The 20,949-nt window shown below is 52.6% G+C and overlaps 8 protein-coding genes across 8 annotated transcripts; 4 read left to right on the plus strand and 4 right to left on the minus strand.

The window, feature by feature from the left end:
* Positions 1-22: 22 nt before the first annotated feature.
* On the minus strand, positions 23-2,510 carry BDV17DRAFT_257559 (alpha-arrestin). Its single transcript, XM_073757214.1, has one exon. The coding sequence runs from the start codon at positions 1,965-1,967 to the stop codon at positions 417-419; it is 1,551 nt and encodes a 516-aa protein (XP_073617672.1). The 5' UTR covers positions 1,968-2,510; the 3' UTR covers positions 23-416.
* A 4,615-nt stretch (positions 2,511-7,125) lies between these two features.
* BDV17DRAFT_26877 (tyrosine--tRNA ligase TYS1) lies at positions 7,126-8,772 on the plus strand. Its single transcript, XM_073758496.1, has 3 exons — positions 7,126-7,983; positions 8,034-8,100; positions 8,158-8,772. Exons 1-3 carry the CDS (start codon positions 7,351-7,353, stop codon positions 8,646-8,648), a joined length of 1,191 nt encoding a protein of 396 aa, XP_073617673.1. The 5' UTR covers positions 7,126-7,350; the 3' UTR covers positions 8,649-8,772.
* Positions 8,773-9,309: 537 nt separating this feature from the next.
* BDV17DRAFT_289273 (CaiB/BaiF CoA transferase family protein) lies at positions 9,310-10,587 on the minus strand (the record flags this gene model as incomplete). The annotated part of the gene is made up of 1 exon (XM_073761626.1): positions 9,310-10,587. One exon carries the CDS (start codon positions 10,585-10,587, stop codon positions 9,310-9,312), a length of 1,278 nt encoding a protein of 425 aa, XP_073617674.1.
* Positions 10,588-11,245: 658 nt separating this feature from the next.
* On the plus strand, positions 11,246-12,568 carry BDV17DRAFT_289274 (putative cell cycle control protein (Cwf23); the record flags this gene model as incomplete). The annotated part of the gene is made up of 1 exon (XM_073761627.1): positions 11,246-12,568. One exon carries the CDS (start codon positions 11,246-11,248, stop codon positions 12,566-12,568), a length of 1,323 nt encoding a protein of 440 aa, XP_073617675.1.
* Positions 12,569-12,652: 84 nt separating this feature from the next.
* On the minus strand, positions 12,653-14,066 carry BDV17DRAFT_26980 (YgfZ/GcvT domain-containing protein). The gene has a single exon (XM_073758599.1). It carries the CDS (start codon positions 14,028-14,030, stop codon positions 12,738-12,740), a length of 1,293 nt encoding a protein of 430 aa, XP_073617676.1. The 5' UTR covers positions 14,031-14,066; the 3' UTR covers positions 12,653-12,737.
* On the minus strand, positions 14,052-17,126 carry BDV17DRAFT_257567 (decapping enzyme complex catalytic subunit DCP2). The gene is made up of 2 exons (XM_073757215.1): positions 16,836-17,126; positions 14,052-16,760 (listed from the first exon to the last, which is right to left on the minus strand). The coding sequence occupies exons 1-2, from the start codon at positions 16,864-16,866 to the stop codon at positions 14,296-14,298; spliced, it is 2,496 nt and encodes an 831-aa protein (XP_073617677.1). The 5' UTR covers positions 16,867-17,126; the 3' UTR covers positions 14,052-14,295.
* A 148-nt stretch (positions 17,127-17,274) lies between these two features.
* BDV17DRAFT_26999 (histidine--tRNA ligase) lies at positions 17,275-19,387 on the plus strand. Its single transcript, XM_073758620.1, has 5 exons — positions 17,275-17,562; positions 17,618-17,642; positions 17,711-17,978; positions 18,038-18,286; positions 18,332-19,387. Exons 1-5 carry the CDS (start codon positions 17,322-17,324, stop codon positions 19,211-19,213), a joined length of 1,665 nt encoding a protein of 554 aa, XP_073617678.1. The 5' UTR covers positions 17,275-17,321; the 3' UTR covers positions 19,214-19,387.
* Positions 19,388-19,747: 360 nt separating this feature from the next.
* On the plus strand, positions 19,748-20,943 carry BDV17DRAFT_289278 (uncharacterized protein; the record flags this gene model as incomplete). Its single annotated transcript, XM_073761628.1, has 3 exons — positions 19,748-19,925; positions 19,990-20,775; positions 20,843-20,943. The coding sequence occupies 3 exons, from the start codon at positions 19,748-19,750 to the stop codon at positions 20,941-20,943; spliced, it is 1,065 nt and encodes a 354-aa protein (XP_073617679.1).
* Between the last annotated feature and the right edge of the window lie 6 nt (positions 20,944-20,949).

Raw genomic sequence — 20,949 nt, forward strand, 5'->3', positions numbered from 1 at the left:
GAGAACAAAGCGATTCAAGTTATCACCATCTCAATTGTATCCATTTGTATGATATCAGTATTAAAGACAATACAGGTCGAGTACATCGTAAATCATAATCGAAACAGAAAGAGAAACAGAAACAAAAGAAAGTGAAATATGATGGGTATCATGCAAAACAACCGATCCACCCAATGCAGATATAAGAGAAGAGACCTGGGAAACGCCCAAAGCGATCAACCTGACGTAGAGAAAACGCGGAACTTTTTATGGTAGTCGACACTATAGTAGTCGTTTATTAAGTCTCGCTGTTGAATGGCGAGGTAGATAAGATGACCAAAGGAGAGCAGTCTTTGTGTATAGTTCGTTAAGTTCGTAAAGTTCGTGAGTTCGTTGAGGCTGAAGCCTTAAGTGATTAAATCCGTAGAGTAAGTTGTTCAGGAGGATCGTGAGTCCGCAGATGGAGCTCGGTTTCGGTTTGTGATTTCGACCGGCTCGGTGGTCAAGTCGTCGGTCGTCAGTCGCGTGCGTCCGCGACAAGAGGAATTCGTAGATGAGGTATCCAGTCGAAGGGACTCCATCCGCTCCAAGTCTTCATAATCTGGAGTGGGTAAAGGAGATCCCTGGTAGTCCTCCATGACGCTGCTTCCAAGCATGGTGTATCCAGGAGGGCTAGCAGGGACATCTTCGTATACTGGTGGCATCTCCTCATCCCAACTGATACCAAGTCCGCTGCGTTCGGTGACGTGAAGATTGAACTGCATGCGAAGGACACGTGCTGCACCTGTCGGAGTAATGAGTCTGGTGTTGCGGTTCGGGCAAAACTCCTCCGCGACAATCAATTCGATGACAAGGTTGTGTTTCGCCTCAAGCCCGCTTTGAGCTTCGAGATCGCACACTGGGTTGGACGTAGGGTTGATGTTGGCTTCGAACTCCATGCTAATCTCGCCTCCAGCGGTATCAAAGTCCGTCTTCCAACCATCCTTCTCCTCGTTGTGTCCGATGATCCGGGTTTCTTGGTGCAGGACACCCTTGCCCTCGCCACCGATCTTGTGCGTATGTTTGCTGCAAGCCTGAGAAACGATCTTCTGATGTTCTTCGATACGCCACATCATCTTGCGCAGCCGCCAGCGCGTCTGGGTCTCCTCGCCCTTATCCAGGACTCCGCTCAGGGTCATCTGGACTGGGAAAGTGCCAATTGGGTGAACAACGGATGGAAGCACGATGCGGCCGGTCAGGTTGGTGGGCGGGAAGATCCGAATGGAAGATTTGTCGTTTCCGGGAAGTATAGCGCGTCGCATGTGTAATGGCATCTTGAAGTTATAATCCTCCCCGTTGACGTTATGTCCGTGGGCCTGGAGGAAGTATTCAACTTGCCCGAGAGAGCTATTGCAAGACGCAGGCAGGTTACCTGGGAATAGATAGCTGAAGGGGAAGTCATGGTCCCCGCTCTTGAGATGGAGAGGCTCGGTCAGGAAATTCCAATTGGTGAGTTCCTCGGTCTTGGAGGCGCAGTTGGGGCAGTCTCTTGAGACAGGCTTCTTCGTTGTCTTCTTGATCATCAGACGCATATCAAACTTGTCCAAGGTAACCATTCCCGTTGCTTCAGGCACATTAATTCTGAGGCGGCCAGAGAACAGGGCACCAGTGGAGTTGGCTGGTGTTCCGTAGCAGACTAGAGGCGGAGACTCGACAACGACATCGAGTTTGGCAGAGGCTGCAGCCTCCTCGTGGCTGGTGCGCTCCTTTGATCGTCCATGTCGTTTCTTGTCCTTGTGGTGGTGATCGCGGTAGGTGTGGATGAAGTGGTCCATCGAGAAGGATAGACGGCGCTCTGGCGAGTTGGGCCTGGAAGAGTGCGCACTCTTTGAGGGTCCAGCATGCGAGACCTCGTTTACTGAAGATGACGAGGAAGTGTTGGAGTGGGGAAAGATCGAGTGGTGAGAGAGGGAGGGGCGGACAAGGCTGGACAGCAGACGGCCCGGCATTTTGGAAGTCGATCGAGTCGAGACTCTTCTGAAGCTGGTGACTGATGGGGTAGAATGGACACAACGTCAAGTGTCTCGGGTTCTTGTAGGAGCTTCCCTTGTGTAGGTAGGCTAGGCAGTAGGTGACTGCGGTATATAGTTCAGGATTCAATGCAGTGTTGATCAAGCTGAGAGATGTAGTAGGCAGTTGCTCGCATAATATCCCTTGGGTAGCTAGTAGTGGTAGAAGCTGCTAGTAGACTGTAGTATACTAATGGCAGGCGCGGAGAGTACATGTATAGAAGAGCGGAGTATGCGACTGAGGGAAGGAAGCAAGAGGAACTGAGGAAGAGAGTTGCGAACCAGAAACCGGACGAGGCGTTCCCTTTCAATGCGCTCCAATTGTCTACTGACTCTGCTAGTCTAGTTGCTACCACTGAAATTTTCTCAGGCATGGTTTCTGGATGGTTCCCACATGTAACAAGGACAAATTTTTCTTGGTCTGGCCACCTTAAAGCGGACAATAAAACCAGAGCCCGGTGGGGCGGCTGTAGGGGAAAGGCGTCATTGTGGATATCCCTGCTGTTACCGTTCGTTACAGCTCTCTTTCCGTACTGTGACAGCACGGATCTGGCTTGGCGGGCCTGCTCTCCGAGGAGATTTGAAGCTTCCAGTCATGCTCAGAATACGTAGTAACAACTAAATCTTGCCGAGCGTAGAGCTATCATCTCATAGCTGTTAACTTCGTGGACTTGTCTAGCCGATTGCAAGGTAATTCAAGATGATCCGACATCCACGGTTGGGCAGTAAGGACGCGTACATCTATTTCTTAACACAAGAGCAGTACCTTGGAGACGTAGAGCTAATTATGAGGTGTCAAGCATTCCAGACTTATGAGAGTACGTATGTTCCGAGAAAGCGCATTCAACGGGTTCCAAGGCCGTGCACGATGACTCACGGGCATCGAGTCCGCCAGAGTACACCACTACGCCTCCAACGGCCCCCAGTAGGAGCTCCTCCCCGATCTAAAGCTGTCTGTATTGCGTGCTCAATCGATCGTCTATGTCGACAGAACATCTCTAGGAATGCGCAATATCGCGCCAGGCCTCAGAGTGCAGTGGCTGCTGTCTCGACATGAGTCTGACAAATGTGTCTTTGTTGAGCTTGTGCTGCATGATCTTCAAAAGGTGTCATGCTTGCAATACTAGTACTTGCGAGAGCACTAGGGAACATGACGCCGGCGCATCGAACCTTTCCGGAGGCACCTTCTCGATGCGATTGGCCAGTTCTATACAAACTTCAGCTGCGAATGGCACAACAGAGCATCATTACAATAACGGGATGTTGCTGTTTGAGTCCGTAGAGGCCAGACGAATCAACAATTCAGACATTGTAGTGTGGCTGTCTGCGCCTGACTTCTTCAGCACAAACAGCAGCGCCCCCAATGGAGGAGTTGCGGCCAGGCGAGCAGGGTCAGCTGCCATCAAAACAGTCGAGCCGTCTACCCGTCATTGAACCATCACGTGGCGGTCCCTGAGCTCGAGCACTGACGCCTTCGTCGGCGGTCTGGCGTGTTCTCAGCCCCGTACCATCAGTGACCGGCACCGTTACAGGCACGTATTGTACGAAACACCTGGAAATTTCGCGCTAGTTGGAGATCCTTTACAGGAAGAATCAGGAGGAGGGGCATGTCGGCCATTGCCATGAAGATGAAGGTCTGCGCAACATCATGCTATGTTCCTCTAACTCCTCAAGACCCACCTCCAGCGAAATAAGAAGGAGAAAGCGGGTGTTGGCATGTTGCGCCTGGGGGAAGGAAGGAAACAACTTCCACAAGGTGTGTCTCTAAATTCGGCTTTTCCTTACCAAGGATCTCGGACACACTTCCGTTAGAACGCTCTGATGGTGGTGTCAATCTCCCCCAAACTGCCTTATACGGCTAAGCCTTGGCTAGTTGTCTACTTGTCAAGGGGTCTCCTTCAATTGCATTTGCTAGCAGTGTCGCCGTCCCCGACGCTCATGCAATTCAAGCGCCAACGCCCATTTCCCCGCAATGCAGGGGATTTAGCCCGTTGCGGGGGGATTGCATCATTCGCTCGCTTGCGCTGGCTGTGGTCATCTCCTGAGAAAAGCAAAAAATCTGGGACATGAGGGTTAATTTGAATGCGATGCTATACAGAAAGAATACGAAGTATATGATCAGATAAAGCAAATGTTCTAGACAACAGCTGTCAACGCGGTTCCAGGTCCATTTTTATGGATTTTTGGAGATTTTCGACGAATGATGACGGCCAGCGGATCCCTAATTACCTAACAGAATTGCGCTGGATGTAACGCCCAGTGCGTGGTTCAGGGATCCCGTCTGAACTTTCACTCTATTCTCAGCCCATCAACGCTCTCTACTTGCCGTTCCGATCGGGAAGCTGTCGGACTTGTTGTCCATCAAGCGGTGTCAAAGCATCATGCCATCTGAAGCTGCAGACTCCAAACTCACTCCGGCGGGATCGGTCTACTCGGCGAATTATTCCTACACGCTTGGCCTGACAGCGTACTTTTGTATTGTTTCTCGGAAGCCCCGACCGAACCTACGGGGCATGTTTCCCTCGCAAATTCAGTCTGCGCAACAACATCGCAAGAGCCCCCGACCTTCCTCTTCGATCTTGCATTCGGCGGATTCCGCCGTCCACCTAGCGTCTTTGAATCTTTCACGATCCTCGTTGGCTGCGACTCGTTGACCCTGCCGAGGATGGGGATGAGGGACCACAGGCAATCTGGAATCATCCACAGTGGATATCATTTTATGGGGAAGAGTCCAGTATTCGGGGAACTATGAATAATATAGCGCGGCTTGAAGTCTCTGTTGACATCGGTTTTCCTGAAGTTCCCCGACAATATGCGAGAGCAGCCGTCGAGGGTACTCACGTATGGAGCGTTAGCTTTCGCTTGAGTTGTCTCATGGAAATTGCGCCATATAAACTTGAAAAGTCCACGAGACGGTGAGTATCAAATCCACATTGAACAGGAATTGCAGAATCAGGCACCGGATGGCGAGATCGCCTCTCATTGGCCTTTCCGCGGGAAACCCTGCTGGTGCGGCGGCTTTGCAGCACATCCTCCATGGCATCAAAACTTCGAGTTTCCGACGAGACTCACGGTGACTCAGTCGCCCGATCGTAAGCCGTGTTTTAACTCTTAGGACGTCTTTGCTGACAATTGTGACGACTCTGACGTCCATCACCCGGGGCGCATGCCCAATCATGGCCTTGTTTCATGACACCTTCTCGAACTTCTTGGCATCACGCAAGCGAAACCGGCCCGGCACCGAGAGATCTCCAAGCCTGATACGGCTCAGAGCCGGTCTACATCGGGATTCAGCCGGGCACGGATGACGACCGTCTGCTAGTTTCAGCATGCGTCTTCTCCTGGTGTCATGCTACAATGTTGATATCATGTTGAATTCTCAATGATGTTTTTCTTAGAAACTTTGCTTATTGCTCCCTACCAGTACTCGGCTTCGAGAAGTTGTCGGTCGGTTCAGCCTCGTTTCTATAAATCTCTTCTCGAAACATGTCTCGGATGAGGCCACTTTGGAGTGTCGCCACGAAGGAGAGATCCCTCCAGTTCTTACTACGTCTTACAAAGGCGTTCGTACTCTGCCTCCAGCTATGCACTCGTCCTCAACACCCGAAAAGTACATCATGATTGAACTGTGGTGTATCTGGCAAATAATTGGCACCAGAGCTCAGCCATGTCATTATCTGAAATGCTCACTATCTATACATAGTCTCTGATCTTACTGGCCTAGGCTCTTTAATGGCAAGTCGCGACACGTTTGATGAGCCATGAACATTATGGCGGTCCATATCGGTCAAGGTGATTGGTGGTAAGAACGCCTCGAAAGGCAGCAGTTATGGGCATTTTGCCCGTTCGCTAAGATTAGCCGCATCCAGCCTTGTACGACGTAGACTACTACTCGAGGATCTGTATTAGTCTGGTATACAGCCACAATACCTGCTTTATATTAATGCCTTGGGCCTCACTATCTGTCAGGATGCGCTGCTCAGTTTTCTGCGCGACTTGGTTGCCTTAGTGCCCGGACTTTTTCAAGACCTGCCCTTCATGGACCGATAATCATTATTGCAACATTCTGCGCCGAGCGCTCTTGCAAGACAACACCGCAACACAGAACCATCGTCATCATCATAATCACGCATGTCTATGAAGAAATCGATTATGGATATCAGTCCCCTTCGGCGCCGGAATGACTATACGTGAGAGAACGGCCGGCGGTACCACGGCCACACAAGCCAATTTCCTTTCCTAGACGATCAGGAAACAACCGCCAGAATAGTATGGTCCGGTCTACTTAGCAAGAAGCCGTTTCTTGCACCACTCCCGCTTCCCCTAAAGAAGAATACCAAAGTCCTTGATGTTGCAGCTCGGGGTTGGATGATTCAGCAGGATCTCGAGGGCCCGTGGCCGTTCACGGCGAAGCAGGCTTTTCACTTGATTCATGGTGAGGCACTCGGTGGCCTGCTTACTGACTGGGAGGGGTTCTGCGCGAATGTCTTCAAGCATTTGGTGCCTGGGGGTGGGTTGAAGTGGGGGGCATGACTTGAGATTTCACCCTCGAAAAGGGAAGGAAGAGGAAATTGTGGGCAAGTGGGGTGCGAACAAGGAATGGCAGGGGTTGGTGGATGAGGCGGCGGAGAGGTTTGAAAAAATGATCAATATGGGTGTGAAGCAGAAGGCGTTGATGGAGGAGGCTGGGCTTGTTGAGGTCCAGGAGCAGGTATTCAAGATATAACTGGAGATATTCCATCTGTGATGTTCTCGAAACGTACTTACTAAATACAACCCTATAGGGATACCGAGAAGTGATGGGGTCCTTTCATTGGTCCTCGGTGATGAGTTGGGATAGCAGCAAGTGAATTGGGACCAAGGCTCAGCCATGACATTATCTGAAATACTTATTATCTATATATAGCATCCTGTTCCACTTCGCTGAGGTCAGCCACAGGACCTCTACACATTTCGTCGTCGGCTCGATTATGTTCGGAGTTGGGATCCGGATGCTAATTGAACAGAGCAGATTCCGAGAAAGGACACAAAGAAAGGGATATCGGACATCTGAAAGATTCGCAAAGTACCGGCTGTTTGGCGATACTCGGAACCAGTTCGGAATGTTCCTGGATGTTCTGTTATCTTACTTGGGCGCCACGGCAACCATGTGGCTGAATGCCGAGTCATGGTGGCTAAAAAGCAGGCGGTGGTGACTTCGCCGCCTGAAATCCGACGGCAGTAAATTATGATAGGCGCGGGGTTGTGAGTCAAAAAATGTAGAAATTCCAGTCATCCCACCTTCAGTCTAGACACATCTCTCAGCAGCCATACATCCTCCAACATGACCGAAGCACCCACAATGGACGCAGCAGCTAAGGCCCGTCTCGACCTCATCACTGAGAACCTCGCCGAGACCCTCAACCCCGAAATCATCGAGAGCATCGTCGCCGAGGGTCGGAACCCGCGCATTTACTGGGGAACAGCGACGACGGGCCGCCCACACACAGGCTACTTCGTGGCCGCCATCAAAATCGCCCAATTGCTCGCTGCAGGATGTGAAGTCGTCGTCCTCCTCGCTGATATCCACGCCTTCCTGGATAATCTGAAGGCCCCGCTTGAGCTCGTCGAGAACCGCGCAAAGTACTACTCCAAGGTCATCACGGCTATTCTGGAGTCTGTGGGTGTGCCCACCGAGAAGCTGGAGTTTGTCCTAGGTAGCTCTTACCAGAAGAGTCCTGAGTACACGATGGATGTGTACAAACTTTCGTCGCTGGTTAGCGAGCATGATGCTAAGAAGGCTGGTGCGGAAATCGTCAAGCAGTCGGCGAATGCGCCGTTGAGTGGTCTGCTCTACTCGATTCTGCAGGTCCTTGATGAGGAGCACCTCAAGGTTGATGCCCAGTTGGGTGGTATGGATCAGAGGAAGCTTTTTGCTGCTGCTGTCGAGTGGCTGCCGAAGATTGGATACCGGAAGGTGAGTTTACCTATAATGCATGTTGTCATTGCAGCCACTGATTCATCTAGCGCGCGCACCTTGTCACGCCAATGGTTGCCGGTCTCAGCGGTGGTAAAATGAGCTCCAGCGTTCACGGTATGTTCATCCTCCATCCCCAGGCAGTGCAGCCGATAACTAACATCGACCCTACAGACAGCAAAATCGACCTCCTCGACCCACCAGAGGTAATCCAAAAGAAGATCAAAAAGGCCGAAGCAGCCCCCAAGATTGTCGAAGATAACGGCGTCATCGCCATGGTCGAATACGTTCTCCTCCCCGCCGCCGCGCTCAAAGGCAAGAAGGAATTCGTCGTTGAGCGCCGCGACGCAGAACCCCTCGTCTACTCTGACATTACAAAGCTAAAGGAGGATTACACGAATGATATTCTCACCCCACAGGCTCTCAAGCCCGCTGTTACGGCTGCGCTTACGAGCCTCATGGCGCCTATCCAGGAGGCGTACCAGGCTAGTCCCGAGTGGCAGGAGATTACCCTCGCCGCTTACCCGCCGCCGGTTGTGGAGAAGAAGGTCAAGAAGGTTAAGGATAAGGGGTCGAGGCACCCTGGAGCCCAGAAGCAGCAACAGCAGCAGGGACAGACTCAGGAGCTTCCTGAGCGTCCGAAGGAGGCCGCGGCTGAGAACTAACGTGAAAATATCCATTCAATCTTATGCGCATATGAGCGATGTCAATCCTTACGCTTACATTTCGGACTTAGATAGATAGACAGCAATGTATTGGTCTGTCTGTACATGCATATTCTCTCGGTATTTTCTATAACCGTAGGTATATAGGGCCCGATGCCCTAGGTAACGTCTTCACGATGCCCAGGTGCGAAGCCCTGTCCCCCGGGGCCGGCTTGCCGACATACTCTCTTTGTCATTTTTCCTAGTAGCCGTTCACTTAGTTCTTTTGGGGCTTTAAACCACCAGACCAGAAAACCACTGCTCAATATCTCCCTAAAAATGACTCTGTCTTAATTGTGTTAAGACACGGTTGTTGAGTTGGGTCAACTAAATGCTGCACTGCTGCTGGGGCTGCGTCGCATCGGCCTGACCGCGTCCCTCGCATATGGTGGGGGAGAACCATCAGGGGCCAAATTATGGATGCGCCTTTTCCTCCGCCATTCTAGACCTTCCAACCGAAACTTCTCAAATCCCTCCCAGCCCGGGCCATTGTGAACATTATTACAAGCAAGACAAATTCATGACGGCATATTCTATTCGCCCGTAACTGATTTGAAAGTACGTGCGTCAATGCCTGAGAATCAGCCAAACTAGTCCATCTATCTTCCTCAGCTATCCCTAGCTATGACATCCTCGAAACACCCAACTCAGCCAATATCGACTCATTATGCTCCCCAACCTCAGGGACCGCATCCATCCTCGCCCGATACCCACCCTGCTCAGGCCTGAGCTTAAATCCCGGCGGGACAAGAGCCGCCACCACACCCCCAGAAGTCTTCACCTTCGTCCACCGATCCCTCGCGCGGAGCTGCGCATGTTCCCAGACGCCTTGCATATCGTTGACATTCGCGTTCGCAATCGACGCCTCGTCCAGACGGCGCGTGACTTCTTCGGCTGGGAGATTGGCGAAGGATGCTGTGATGATATCCTTTAGTTCGTTGCGGTTCTGCACGCGGAGTGAGTTATTTGAGAAGCGAGTGTCTGTGGCTAGGTCGGGCTGCGCGAGGACAAGTGTGCAGAAATTGGCCCATTCGCGCTCGTTCTGCAGACCCAGCATGACGGAGCCGTTGCCTGTCTCGAAGGGGCCGTAGGGGTAGATAGACGGGTGTGAGGCACCGGCGGGCACAATTCCCGGCGCGCCATTGAAGGCATAGTACATAGGGAACCCCATCCACTCGACCATGCTCTCTAGCATGGAGATATCGATATGGCTCCCGCGTCCTCCATTTTTGGAGCGCTGGATCAGCGCCGCAAGGATACTGCTGTAGGCATACATGGCCGATGCAATGTCCGCTATTGAAATGCCCACTTTGGCAGGCTCCTTGTCCGTCCCCGTAACTGATAACAAACCTGCCTCAGACTGCACCAGCAAATCATAGGCCTTCTTATCCCGGTACGGCCCATCCTGGCCATACCCTGAGATATCACAAACAATCAACCCCGGATGCTCGTCCTTCAATTTCTCAAACGAAAGCCCTAACCGCGCACTCGCGCCCGGCGCGAGGTTCTGCACAAGGACATCGGCCTTATCAACTAGTCGCATGAGCACATCATGGTCTTCGGGCTTCTTGACATCCAGCGCAAGACTCTCCTTTGACCGGTTCGTCCAGACGAAATGCGATGCGAGCCCGTTTACCCGTGTGTCGTAGTTGCGCGCGAAATCGCCCACGGCTGGACGCTCGATTTTTATGACCCGTGCGCCGAGGTCTGCTAGTTGGCGGGTACAGAATGGGGCGGCGATGGCTTGCTCCAGACTAACTACCGTTATTCCGGATAGGGGGCCTTGGGTGCTGGTGCTGGTGCTGGTCCCTTGCGCGGCGGATTGTGAGAAGCGCCGTATGCTTGATGATGTTGATGTAGGTGGCTGTAATAGCCGGGGACAGGATAGCCTAGCGAACATTCTTTTATTATCTTCAATATACAGTTTGCATAGGTCAGATCGAGCAGCCGATGTCTGATTTATAGGTCTCCGCATGTTGTCGGTTATTGGGGCATATAGCCGAGTCGCCTTCCCCGGATCAAAACATGAAAACCCAGGTCTTGCCAAATTACCAAGTTCTAATCTGGTTGAGTTTCAGAGAAGTAGACACGGTCAAGCTTGAGACTGGTTCGGTTCCTCCATATCAATTTCATGGTACTTCATTTCAGCTTGTTTTTTGGAACGTTGACGAGTTGCGCTGTGGGGATATATATCTTGTTACATTGTTGCGCTCTAGGATGCCATATCATGAACAGAACCTCGTAGAATCATAGGACACAAGATAACCGGGGAAATTCTGCGGTAAACATCGTGTTCTGGTCTGCAAATAGTTGTCGAGTCGATGGTACTAAAGTGTTTCTCGCAGTACACGAGGGTCATAAGAAAACGTCCGCCACCGCCAACCAACTTTCCAACAACAACTACCCTCGAGCTTCAGGCAGCGCATTTGCCAGCTCAACAGCCCCTCTCGTATATTCCGCTCTTATCAAAAAACTTCGAGCCTTTACTTCAGCTTTCTACATTCCCCTACCAACCTTACAGAACCCCGAACCATTTCAATCAACCCAACACCGCCAAAATGTCCAGCACAGACGGCGACCTAAAATCCCACGCAACCTCCAACGCGCACGACTTCTACGCACTCCTCGACATCTCCCCCGCAGCAACCGAGTCCGAAATCCGGCGCGCCTACCGCCGCACAGCACTAAAGTACCACCCGGACAAAATCACCAACCCGACGCAGCCCGACATCGACAAGTTCCACCTCCTCCAGATCGCGAATGACGTCCTTTCTGAACCGGCCGTGCGGCAGCTCTACGATAATGCGCGCGAGGCGAGGGAGCGCAAGAAGAGGGAGCATGATATGCTTGATGCGGCGAAGAGGAGGATGAAGGAGGACTTGGAGGCTAGGGAGCGGGCGGGGGCTGCTGCTGCTGGTGTCGGTGGACAGAGGGGGGTGAAAAGGGCTTGGGGCGCTACGGTTGCGGGTGATGATACGGAGGAGAAATTGGCTAGGGAGATTGAGCGGATTGCGGAGGATGGGAGGAGGAGGAGGCGCGAGGCGGAGGAGAAGCTGAAGAGGGAGGTTGAGGCGGATGAGGAACGGATACGCGCGGAGGAAGCGAAGCAGCAGGAGAGACACCGGAGTTCAAAGCGCGTCGACCGGTCCCATGAAGGAGGCACGAATGTGCCCGAGCAAGAACGTGCCGTGAAGGTACGCTGGGTTCGGGAGGGTCGAGGCACAGATCTAGACAAGGACCGGCTCACGGCGCTATTCGCGCCCTTTGGGAAGATCGAGAGTGTCCTGGTCCTTAAAGATCGACGACAACGCCTGAATGAAGGAGATAAGAAGAAAACCGTTGCCACGGGCTTGATTGTCTTTGCATCTATCGTCGCCGCGCACACCGCCGTGCTAGACAGCGAGAAGTTCATGCGCGAAAGTCTCTCGAAGACAGCGAATGACTGGAACGTGATCGACTCCGTCTTCTGGGCTACGGGCGAACAGCCATATCTCGCGGGGCGGATCAGCGGCGGTGATTCTGGTTCTGCATCACCTTCAACAAGCCACGGACAAGCACCCTCACCAAAGGAACAAGAACAGAGTGCCCCTGCTCCACCTAAGCCAACATTCAGCTTCGCTGGGCTAAAAAACGCAGGTGGTTCCGGAAGCCAGCCGGGAAAAGCGCCCTCCTTCGGCTCTTTTGCATCTGCGGCAACTGGAGGCGCCAAAGCTGCACCCGGAACAGCCGCTGAGTCGAACGGAGCGAAGACGCCTAGCTTGGAAGAAATCACATTAATGCGGCTGAAGAACGCGCAGCGTGAGAAGGAGCGGAGGGCGCTTGAGGAGCAGTTGAGGAAAGAAGATGAAGCGGCGGATGCTGCGGAGACTGCTGGGAACTAGGAACTGTTCCCTCTAACAGAAAAGGGCTTTGGTTTCTATATACGAGGTTTTTGCTTACTGGAGATACCCATGCATTGTTCTTGGAGTTGCATTTACATAATGGCGTTATACAATACAAGGCTAGATAAATGTACAGTAGCGACAGAATGACCACTAGTTATCAGTTCGTCTATCGTTGAGACTCTTCCTCCAGCTGCTCCACGTAATCTCTCGCTCGGTGACCCTCGTTATTGGCGTTACCGTTCCCCTTTGCAGCCCCAGCCATAATGAACTCCCTCGTCCAAGGCGGTACAATAGCCTTAACCTTGACCTCCCCACTAGTGTCAATACTCGATTCTTCCGAAGCCTCCCACGAAATCTTGAACTCCTGACTGGGATCAAAGCCCAAGTCATCACCAGTAAACTGTACATCAGTCATTTGCTCCAGCCGACACAGCGCAAGACCGATATTCCCAATACCGCCTAGAAACTTCCCGGCGCTGCGGCCCTTGCGCGCGCTGTCCTTGACGATATTCGATCCGGACGGGGGAAGCGGGATCTCGATATTGGGGTCGTAGACGGGCCCCTCTGATGGCGCGGACGGTATATCACCAGGGTCCCCCGTATACAACTGCACAGGTAGAATCCGCTTCCTCGTAACGCCCCGATGGTGCGTCCGGATCGTAAGCTCCTGCCCGACGTAACACCCCTTCCGAAAATCGATACCCCGGCTCATATCCATGTTCGACTCCAACGGCAGCGCCGCCGCATGTGGGATCTCCGCCTGCCCCTCCGCAACACCATGCAGCATGCGGCGAATTGTATACCCCTCCAAACTAACCTCTTCCCCCGCAACCTGCGTCTCATCATGAAAATGCACGCGCAAGTCTTCCGGGCCGGGGAGAACAAGACGGGATCCGAGCCCCGGCGCACGCGTATCAATGCACCCGTGCACAGCCTTATCGTCTTGGAATGGTGACGGAGACGGTGACTCGAGGTTATACGCCGCCCAGCGCGGCTCGGAGTGGTCTTTCCAAGTCGCCCAGACGGTGTGTTCGCCTTCGTCCAGCGCGCGCAGTTTCAGATTCGAGCGCAGCTTGTGGCGCCGTAGGTGTTTCATGAGCCGCGGGATTTCGTCCTTGTCGACCTCGACCAGCCACCCTGATTTGTCGAGGGGCCATGGGTATATGAACGCGTCGTTGAGGATCCGGCCTTGCGAGTTTAGGAAGGCGGCGTAGGAGCCTGTGTGTCGGACGCGGCGGTTGGGATCGTTAGGGACGAACATGTTTTGTGTTATGAGGCCCTGCAGGAATGTCGTGCTGTCGGGGCCGGTGATTGATATGATACCGCGGTTTGTGAGGCGGGTGTACCCTGCGGATGGAGGGGGTGGAGGAGCTTGACATTGGCGGGTTGTCGAGAATGAGCGCCATTGGAGTGAGCAGTGGGAGCATATTGATCGGGGGAGTGCCTTTGGGTGCATCATGTTGACCAGCGCTGCTCTTTACTAATGTTGATGAAGTCGAAGTTATGGAAGCATCGATTGATGACATATTGATGGGCGGGCGGTGACAGGTGGCAGTATCGGAAGTATACGACCGACCTCGGTCCAGAGAGTAACCAAGAGGAACAGGTATCACTAAATGGACAAACAAGGGAGTTCAATGATTGACTAACGTATAACAATGGTATATGTCAAGTCTAAAGTACAAGCAAACATGAAACGCTGGAAAACCTCAATTGCAAGCAGCTTATTTGCTCCCTTTGGCGACACCTTCCAAAAATCCAAGCAAAAATGCCTTGTTGGCAGGCGATGCAACTCTGTCAATGTTGGAAGCTTCAGAATCACCAGCCACTCCATTACCAGTCGGTTGGTAATGAGGTGTAAGTGGGCTCACAACGGAAGGTGTAGGCGCAGGTTTGGCGACAGAAGTCTGCAGGTTCAGATGCTCGGCAGGTGTGGTTTTCGGAGAAGGAGCAGATTTTCCGAATAGAGAGAGCAGTGCCTCTCGTTGGGCGGGGGTCTGGCTTGGTCGTCGATAATTCTCAGGCTGCGGGACTGGAATGGCCCTGGCACCAGGAGCTTCATCAACTTGCTCGTTGATTTCTTGCGTGTCCTTAGGCCGTAAAGGCAATATACTGCAGATATCTGCATTATCTGAACGACGCAGTATCTGTGGCTGGAACGTTTTCGGAGGCTCCGGGGCTTTCGCTTTGATAGACCGAGGATTCGAAGTCGCTCTGGGAGACGGCGCTTGTACTGGGCTAGGAATTTGTTCCCTCTTGGCACTTTGCGGTCTGGGTAGGATCGTGATGGGAGAAGCCAGAGGCTGCGTCTGTTTGTCCCGCCCACCTTGACGCTTCACATCGTTCTTCCTCCTATTCGACGATTTCGGGATTGCCTCAAACTGTGGCGTATTGAGCGGGCCAGACACTGTGGCAGAGGTCCAAGCATTTTTGCTCCCTTGTTGACGTGGTTGCTGACCGGTGCGGTCTCCATTAGGCCGTTGAAGGATCTGCTTCTTACCAGGCGAGGTAGGTTGTGCTGATAGTTCGGCGGATAGCTCCGCTGGTCGCGAGGCAGGTGGACCAGGCGACCCTCTCAACAAGTTCAACAGCTGATCTTGGTGTTGAGAAGGCTTGCGGCCCTTGTTTGATGACAGCTCAGGCTGCTGTGCTAAAATGGCGTTGGTACTCTTCGGAGTCTGCTTCTTCTCGTCTCGGAAGACGTTCAGAAGCGCCAACGAATGACTTGTGAGCTTCGGTGGAGGTAGTTTGCTAGCAGGCGGCACAGCCGCTCCTTGAATTTGAGGAGGCTGCGCAGAATGCGAGAACTCGGGATCTCCTGTACGTTGATAGGGGGCCGGAGCAGGGGCCTGTCCAGAAGCAGGGGGGAATGCACGTGTGATTGGCCTTTGCGGAGCAGGGAGCTGGTGAGGTTGATCGAACATACCAGGATATCCGGCTGGAGGTCCTGGAGGAGGTCCTGCTGGGAATATTTGATGAACGGCAGGCGCATGTTGACTTGCAGTGGAAAATGGGGCCTGAAGATGACCATGGTATGGGGGTGGAACCTGGGACATATCTCCCGCAGGCCCACCGAATTGTTGCGGAAAGCCGGGAAAGAATCCCTGATGCGCCGAGTGTAACATCTGGGATTCCCTGGTGGGCTGCTGGGGCCCATTGAGAGGGTTGGGAGATGCACCGCTTCTCAAAAGTTCTAGGAGAGCATGAGACTTTGAAGAGTTGGGATCGGCATTGAATAACGCCTGTACGGGTTCTGCCGCAGGTACGCTGGGGTTGACGTTTAGGAGTCGCTTGAGGTGTGCAGATGCATCCTGGTTTGCTGCAACTTCTGGCAAGTCACTAGGAACCGCTACCTGTGGGGGCACTTGGTTCGATAGTTGACTGATATTGACAGCCTGAAGACCCTCATCCATTGATATTTCACCGTCTTTCAGGGCTTGATGAACATCCACTGGCGCCTTCGGGTCCAGTTTTTTTTGTTGCGCAATCCATTTCTTGAGCGGATGCAGGAAGGGTGCTACCATGTAGAATTTGTTTGCATTGGCAGCTGCTTGTCCCTGGTCAAACTGCTTGCCCTTCTTCAAGGTCGGCAGATCCGACAGATTCCACCACTCGATCTTGCTGATTTCTTTCCTCGTACGGGGCTCGAAGTAGGCATCCTGAGGCACGCCGCGAAACACATACAATCTCATATGCTGTTCACGCATGGTGATTTCAATGAACTTGACGTTCTCATCGTCCGGTACCAGTCCCGCTTCTCGGACGTCATAACCGGTTTCCTCATAGACTTCACGGATGGCACAGTCAAGATCCTTTTCGTCCTTGTTGATTTTTCCTCGAGGAAAGCTCCAATTAGCGCCCTTCTTCCAGCCTTTCACCAGCACCACCTCGTCCATCTCTTGGTTCAACATAATGGCTCCACGAACAGGAACCCGAGTCTTGTATGCAAGGAATTCAGAGAAGGCGGTCATATGATGATAATGTGACCAGTTGGCCATGAGCGGACAATGCTGGAAGATCCGCAAAGCAAAGGCCTTTAGAGATAGCGAAGGAAGGGCCGGGTCTAAGGGCCGGATGAAGTCTTCGTAGAACCATTGTGCTTCTTCGACTTGGAAGCATATCCGTTCAACTGATTCTAATTCTTCACGAGGCAGGTTTATAATGAAACGAACACACAAATCATCTAGCCCTGTTTGCAATCATTATTAGCACTCCTCATCATGCCGGGAGAAAAGGGAGAGTGATAGTATAGAACAAGACTTACAGTCCTCCAGCTGCATTTTTGTTTCTGTCATAGTGTAGAGCGTGCTTTGGCATCTCAATACGGCCGAGTAAGGCCGAGTGATCCTCTAGAGTCGGAAGTGAGAGCAGGTCGTTGATGCAGGCGGAGAGCACTATCAGAGCTTCAAGGAAAGGAGCTTGGCGGAGCGCCAACCCTGAAGCATACAATTATCGGGTGCACAGCGCAAGCGAATCACGTAGCGGTTTGTCCGGTCACGACAAACGCAGGTAGCGGATAGGCGAAGGCAGGGTAAGTTGTCGAGGGTGGGTTGGGTTGAGAGAGCTGCCAGGCTGTGATGTGAGTCCACTGACTCGGTGGACTCTCGTGATTTCAGTTCTGCCTTAGTCTTCAGGCATGCAGGAAAAAGACCCCGGTCACTGGCAGAGTGGGACATTGACTCATTGCGGAAACCCGAACGAATATTTCCACTGGTGCCCCTCATTTTCGCGGGTTGCCAGTCATTTATTCATGCGCTTTTTAGCCTCTTCAGTCAAGGCATTTCGTGATCTTCCCACGTGCGCCTTCTGCAGACCTCTATCTCGCATTCATTGGAATCTCCGGGCCACCAGTGCTTCCTATCTATACACTCGTTCTTTCATTTCGTTGCATCCGCAAGGCGAATTAATCGATATGGCGTCAAAAGAGGGGAAGGAAGGGAAGTCGAAGGGGCCCAGCTTCCAGCTCAAGACGCCCAAGGGCACGAGAGATTGTGAGTTTGGATGCTTGATACAATGCATTCCCATTACTGACTTGCTATCGCATAGGGATCGGTGTTGATATGATCATACGGTAATTATCCAGCTACGAGTCTACCATCGCGTACCCCCATCGCGTACCCCTACTCACGCCATCTATAGTGAATCGATCTTCAACGCCATCACCGAGGTCTTCAAGCGTCACGGCGGCACCCAACTAGACACACCCGTATTCGAGCTGAAGGAGATTCTGGCGGGCAAATATGGCGAGGACTCAAAACTTATTTACGACCTTGCCGACCAAGGTGGAGAGGACAGCGCTCTTCGATACGATTTGACGGTGCCCCTTGCACGGTGGCTTGCCATGAACTCTTCAGTACAGCACATCAAGCGATACCAGATTGCCAAAGTGTATCGACGAGATCAACCTGTGAGTCCTTCGTGTGGTTTGATAATGTGTTCTATTCAGGCTGATGGGTCGATTTTCAGGCCGTTGCGAAAGGACGGATGCGCGAGTTCTACCAGTGCGACTTTGATATCGCCGGTCAATACGACGCCATGATCCCCGATGCCGAGATCCTGCGCGTCATCGTGGAGGTGTTCGAAGCGCTGAACATGCGCGATTCCATTACGATTAAGCTCAACCACCGGAAGATCCTTGATGGGTTGTTTACGGCGTGCGGCGTTCCGGACGAGAAGATTCGCTCAATAAGTTCGGCGGTTGATAAACTCGACAAGGTATGTGAAGGTATATTCGTTATGAGTATTGGCTGACTGGTTCAGTCCCCATGGGACCAAGTCAAATTTGAGATGGAGGAGAAGGGGCTGGCACCGAAGGTTGCGGATAAGGTTGGAGAGTACGTGAAGCTAAAGGGCGGTCGTGACATCTTAGAAGCCATCAAAGCCGATGAGTTGCTCTCCTCAAATGAGTCCATCAAGAAGGGCATTGAAGATATGGAGCTGCTCTTCAAGTACCTCGAGGCATTTGATGTCCTGGACAAGGTCTCTTTTGACCTGTCCCTTGCCCGAGGCTTGGATTACTACACCGGTCTGATCTACGAAGTCGTTACACCTCTTTCCTCTGCCGAAGGATTCGCCGCGGCCTCTCAGAAAAAGTCATCAAAGTCCAATGGCGACGACCCCAACGTCGGCGTGGGCAGTATTGCTGCAGGTGGGCGTTACGATAACCTTGTCAACATGTTCAGCAAGAAGCGCCAGATTCCTTGTGTCGGCATTTCATTCGGTGTGGACCGAATATTCACCATCATGAAACAACGCCTCGAGCAAGAGGCCAAAGAGGGTAGCACCACTGTTCGCGCAAGCGAATCCGACGTTTTCGTCATGGCTTTTGGTGGGAAGGGATTCAACGGCCTGCTCGTCGAGCGCATGGCTGTTGCCAATCAGCTATGGAAGGGAGGCATCAAGGCCGAATTTGCCCAGACGGTCAAGCCTAAGCTGCCACAACAGTTCAAGCTGGCCGAGGCCGGCGGTATCCCACTGGCGGTCATTCTCGGAGAGGAGGAATTAGCAGCGGGCAAGGTCAAGCTGAAGGAGCTTGGGCTGCCGGAAGGCCACCCCGAAAAGGACGGATCGCTGATCGCTAGGGAGGACCTGGTGGAAGAGATCAAAAAGAAGCTGAACAAAGGCTCCTTGCCGATTCGCTAGATGGGACGGGAGCGCATATCCCGACATCAACAGGCGATGCCAAGGACAGTGTTGGGACAAACTACGTACCACTATCCGGCGATGTAGGAGGAACGCAGGGCAGCTGGCTATCCTGATAGGACACCAAAATAGACTAGATATCCAATCGTCATAACACATGAAGTCATCTCCGTCTTCCACTTGGAATTGCTGTCCATGTCACGTGACCTCCTGACGTCACTGGTCCTCTGATATGCAGCCTGATAACATCATCAATCAACCGCGAGAAGGAACATCATCATCCCTACGGCCGATGACGTCTAGAACCCGGTTTGGCCTCGTTTCCCACTGACGTACTCTGGTCCTTGCATGGTCCTGCTCCACGCATCATGGATCTATATAACACCCGCATACCAAGCCCTTGGCCCAAGGAAGTGGCGATATACTTCCAACTACAAGAACTACAAGGCTGAACGAAATCACTTAATTGATCCTACTCAAACACCATATTCCCCACATTTTTCTCACTTGGCATTGTTTCTACTTATCAAAATCATGGAGACCGTCCAGCAAGCTTATCAGACTGCTTCCAACGCCGTTTGGAATGGTGTCGATGCCCTTCGAGGAAACAACCAGACCGAACAACGAGTCAACCAGCACGGCGATGAGCCCATGTCTGGTATCCAGGGTAAGGGCACAGTAGCCGACCCCTACGACGCCGGCAACCGAGATGGTAAGTTAGCCCACCGCATCGACCAAGACTCATTCATAATTCCATATACTAAACGAACATACAGAGCAAATCGGCGCCCCCATCAATAAAGACAACACCGCCGTCGTCACAGAGCCCCTGGCCTCGACTTCCGGCACAACTGGCACAACCGGCACATTCAACGACAAATACCAGAATCAGAGCGATAAGGCCAACCTCGTGACTTCAACTCTTGGTCCCCAGAACCCCAGAGTCGACCACCCCGAGCCCGTCCAGGGCAAGCAACACACCTCAGGCCCTGTTGCCATGAGCACCCTGAAGGACGAGCCCCTCAGTACACACAAGAGCACACTCAAGGACGAGAGTATTACTTCCTCTGGTCCCGCCCCTGACAAGGCTGAGACCATTGCTACGCACAAGGCCTCTGCTGCTGATGCAGCCACCGCGGCCTATAGATCTGCATCTGGCTCGGGTACTGGTTCTGGTGCTGGCTCCGATTCTACCATTGCAGCTGGCACGGGAACTGGTTCTACATCAGCATCCAAGTCCGGCTCTACATCCGAAGCACCAAACAACAGCGGAAACACCTTCTCCACCACCGAGCCTGCCTCCGAGCAGCGAACTCAGCCCTCGACTACCCAGCCCGAGATCACGAAGAAGGACAAACAAGTCCCTGCTACCGCCGAGGCGGACTCCGAAACCGGCGGTATCTCGCCTGCCGAGGCCGCGCAGAAGAAGGGCATCAGCCCCGAGGCGCTTCGTGGTCCCTCTGTTGGCCCCCCGCGCGAATCATACGAGCGTCAGATGAAGTCTGTTGGTAGTGGTGGTGGTAGTAAGAAGCAAGATGATGAGCCTAAGACTTCGAAGCCTGGTTAGTATCTCATTCCTAAAGAAATGTGCTTTTGAATTTGGAGGTTTGAGACTGATGATTGCTATAGAAGATAAGGACCACAAGGACCACAAAGATCATAAGGAGAAGGATGAGCACCACCACAAGAGCATGAAGGAGAGACTTAACAAGGTGTTGCACCACCACTAAAAAAAT

The sequence above is a fragment of the Aspergillus undulatus genome, assembly GCF_047715775.1.
Source record: "Aspergillus undulatus strain CBS 261.88 unplaced genomic scaffold BDV17scaffold_12, whole genome shotgun sequence".
Lineage (NCBI taxonomy): Eukaryota > Fungi > Ascomycota > Eurotiomycetes > Eurotiales > Aspergillaceae > Aspergillus > Aspergillus undulatus.

Excerpts from the sequence above, each read along its gene's own strand:
- BDV17DRAFT_257559 (XM_073757214.1), bottom strand. The coding sequence starts at position 1,967 with ATGCCGGGCCGTCTGCTGTCCAGCCTTGTCCGCCCCTCCCTCTCTCAC.
- BDV17DRAFT_26877 (XM_073758496.1), top strand. The coding sequence starts at position 7,351 with ATGACCGAAGCACCCACAATGGACGCAGCAGCTAAGGCCCGTCTCGAC. Across the intron at positions 7,984-8,033 it reads CGAAGATTGGATACCGGAAG|CGCGCGCACCTTGTCACGCC; the intron begins GTGAGTTTACCT and ends TGATTCATCTAG. Across the intron at positions 8,101-8,157 it reads AATGAGCTCCAGCGTTCACG|ACAGCAAAATCGACCTCCTC; the intron begins GTATGTTCATCC and ends TCGACCCTACAG.
- BDV17DRAFT_26980 (XM_073758599.1), bottom strand. The coding sequence starts at position 14,030 with ATGATGCACCCAAAGGCACTCCCCCGATCAATATGCTCCCACTGCTCA.
- BDV17DRAFT_257567 (XM_073757215.1), bottom strand. The coding sequence starts at position 16,866 with ATGACAGAAACAAAAATGCAGCTGGAGGACT. Across the intron at positions 16,761-16,835 it reads AAAAATGCAGCTGGAGGACT|GGCTAGATGATTTGTGTGTT; the intron begins GTAAGTCTTGTT and ends GATTGCAAACAG.
- BDV17DRAFT_26999 (XM_073758620.1), top strand. The coding sequence starts at position 17,322 with ATGCGCTTTTTAGCCTCTTCAGTCAAGGCATTTCGTGATCTTCCCACG. Across the intron at positions 17,643-17,710 it reads GGTGTTGATATGATCATACG|TGAATCGATCTTCAACGCCA; the intron begins GTAATTATCCAG and ends CGCCATCTATAG. Across the intron at positions 17,979-18,037 it reads TGTATCGACGAGATCAACCT|GCCGTTGCGAAAGGACGGAT; the intron begins GTGAGTCCTTCG and ends GTCGATTTTCAG.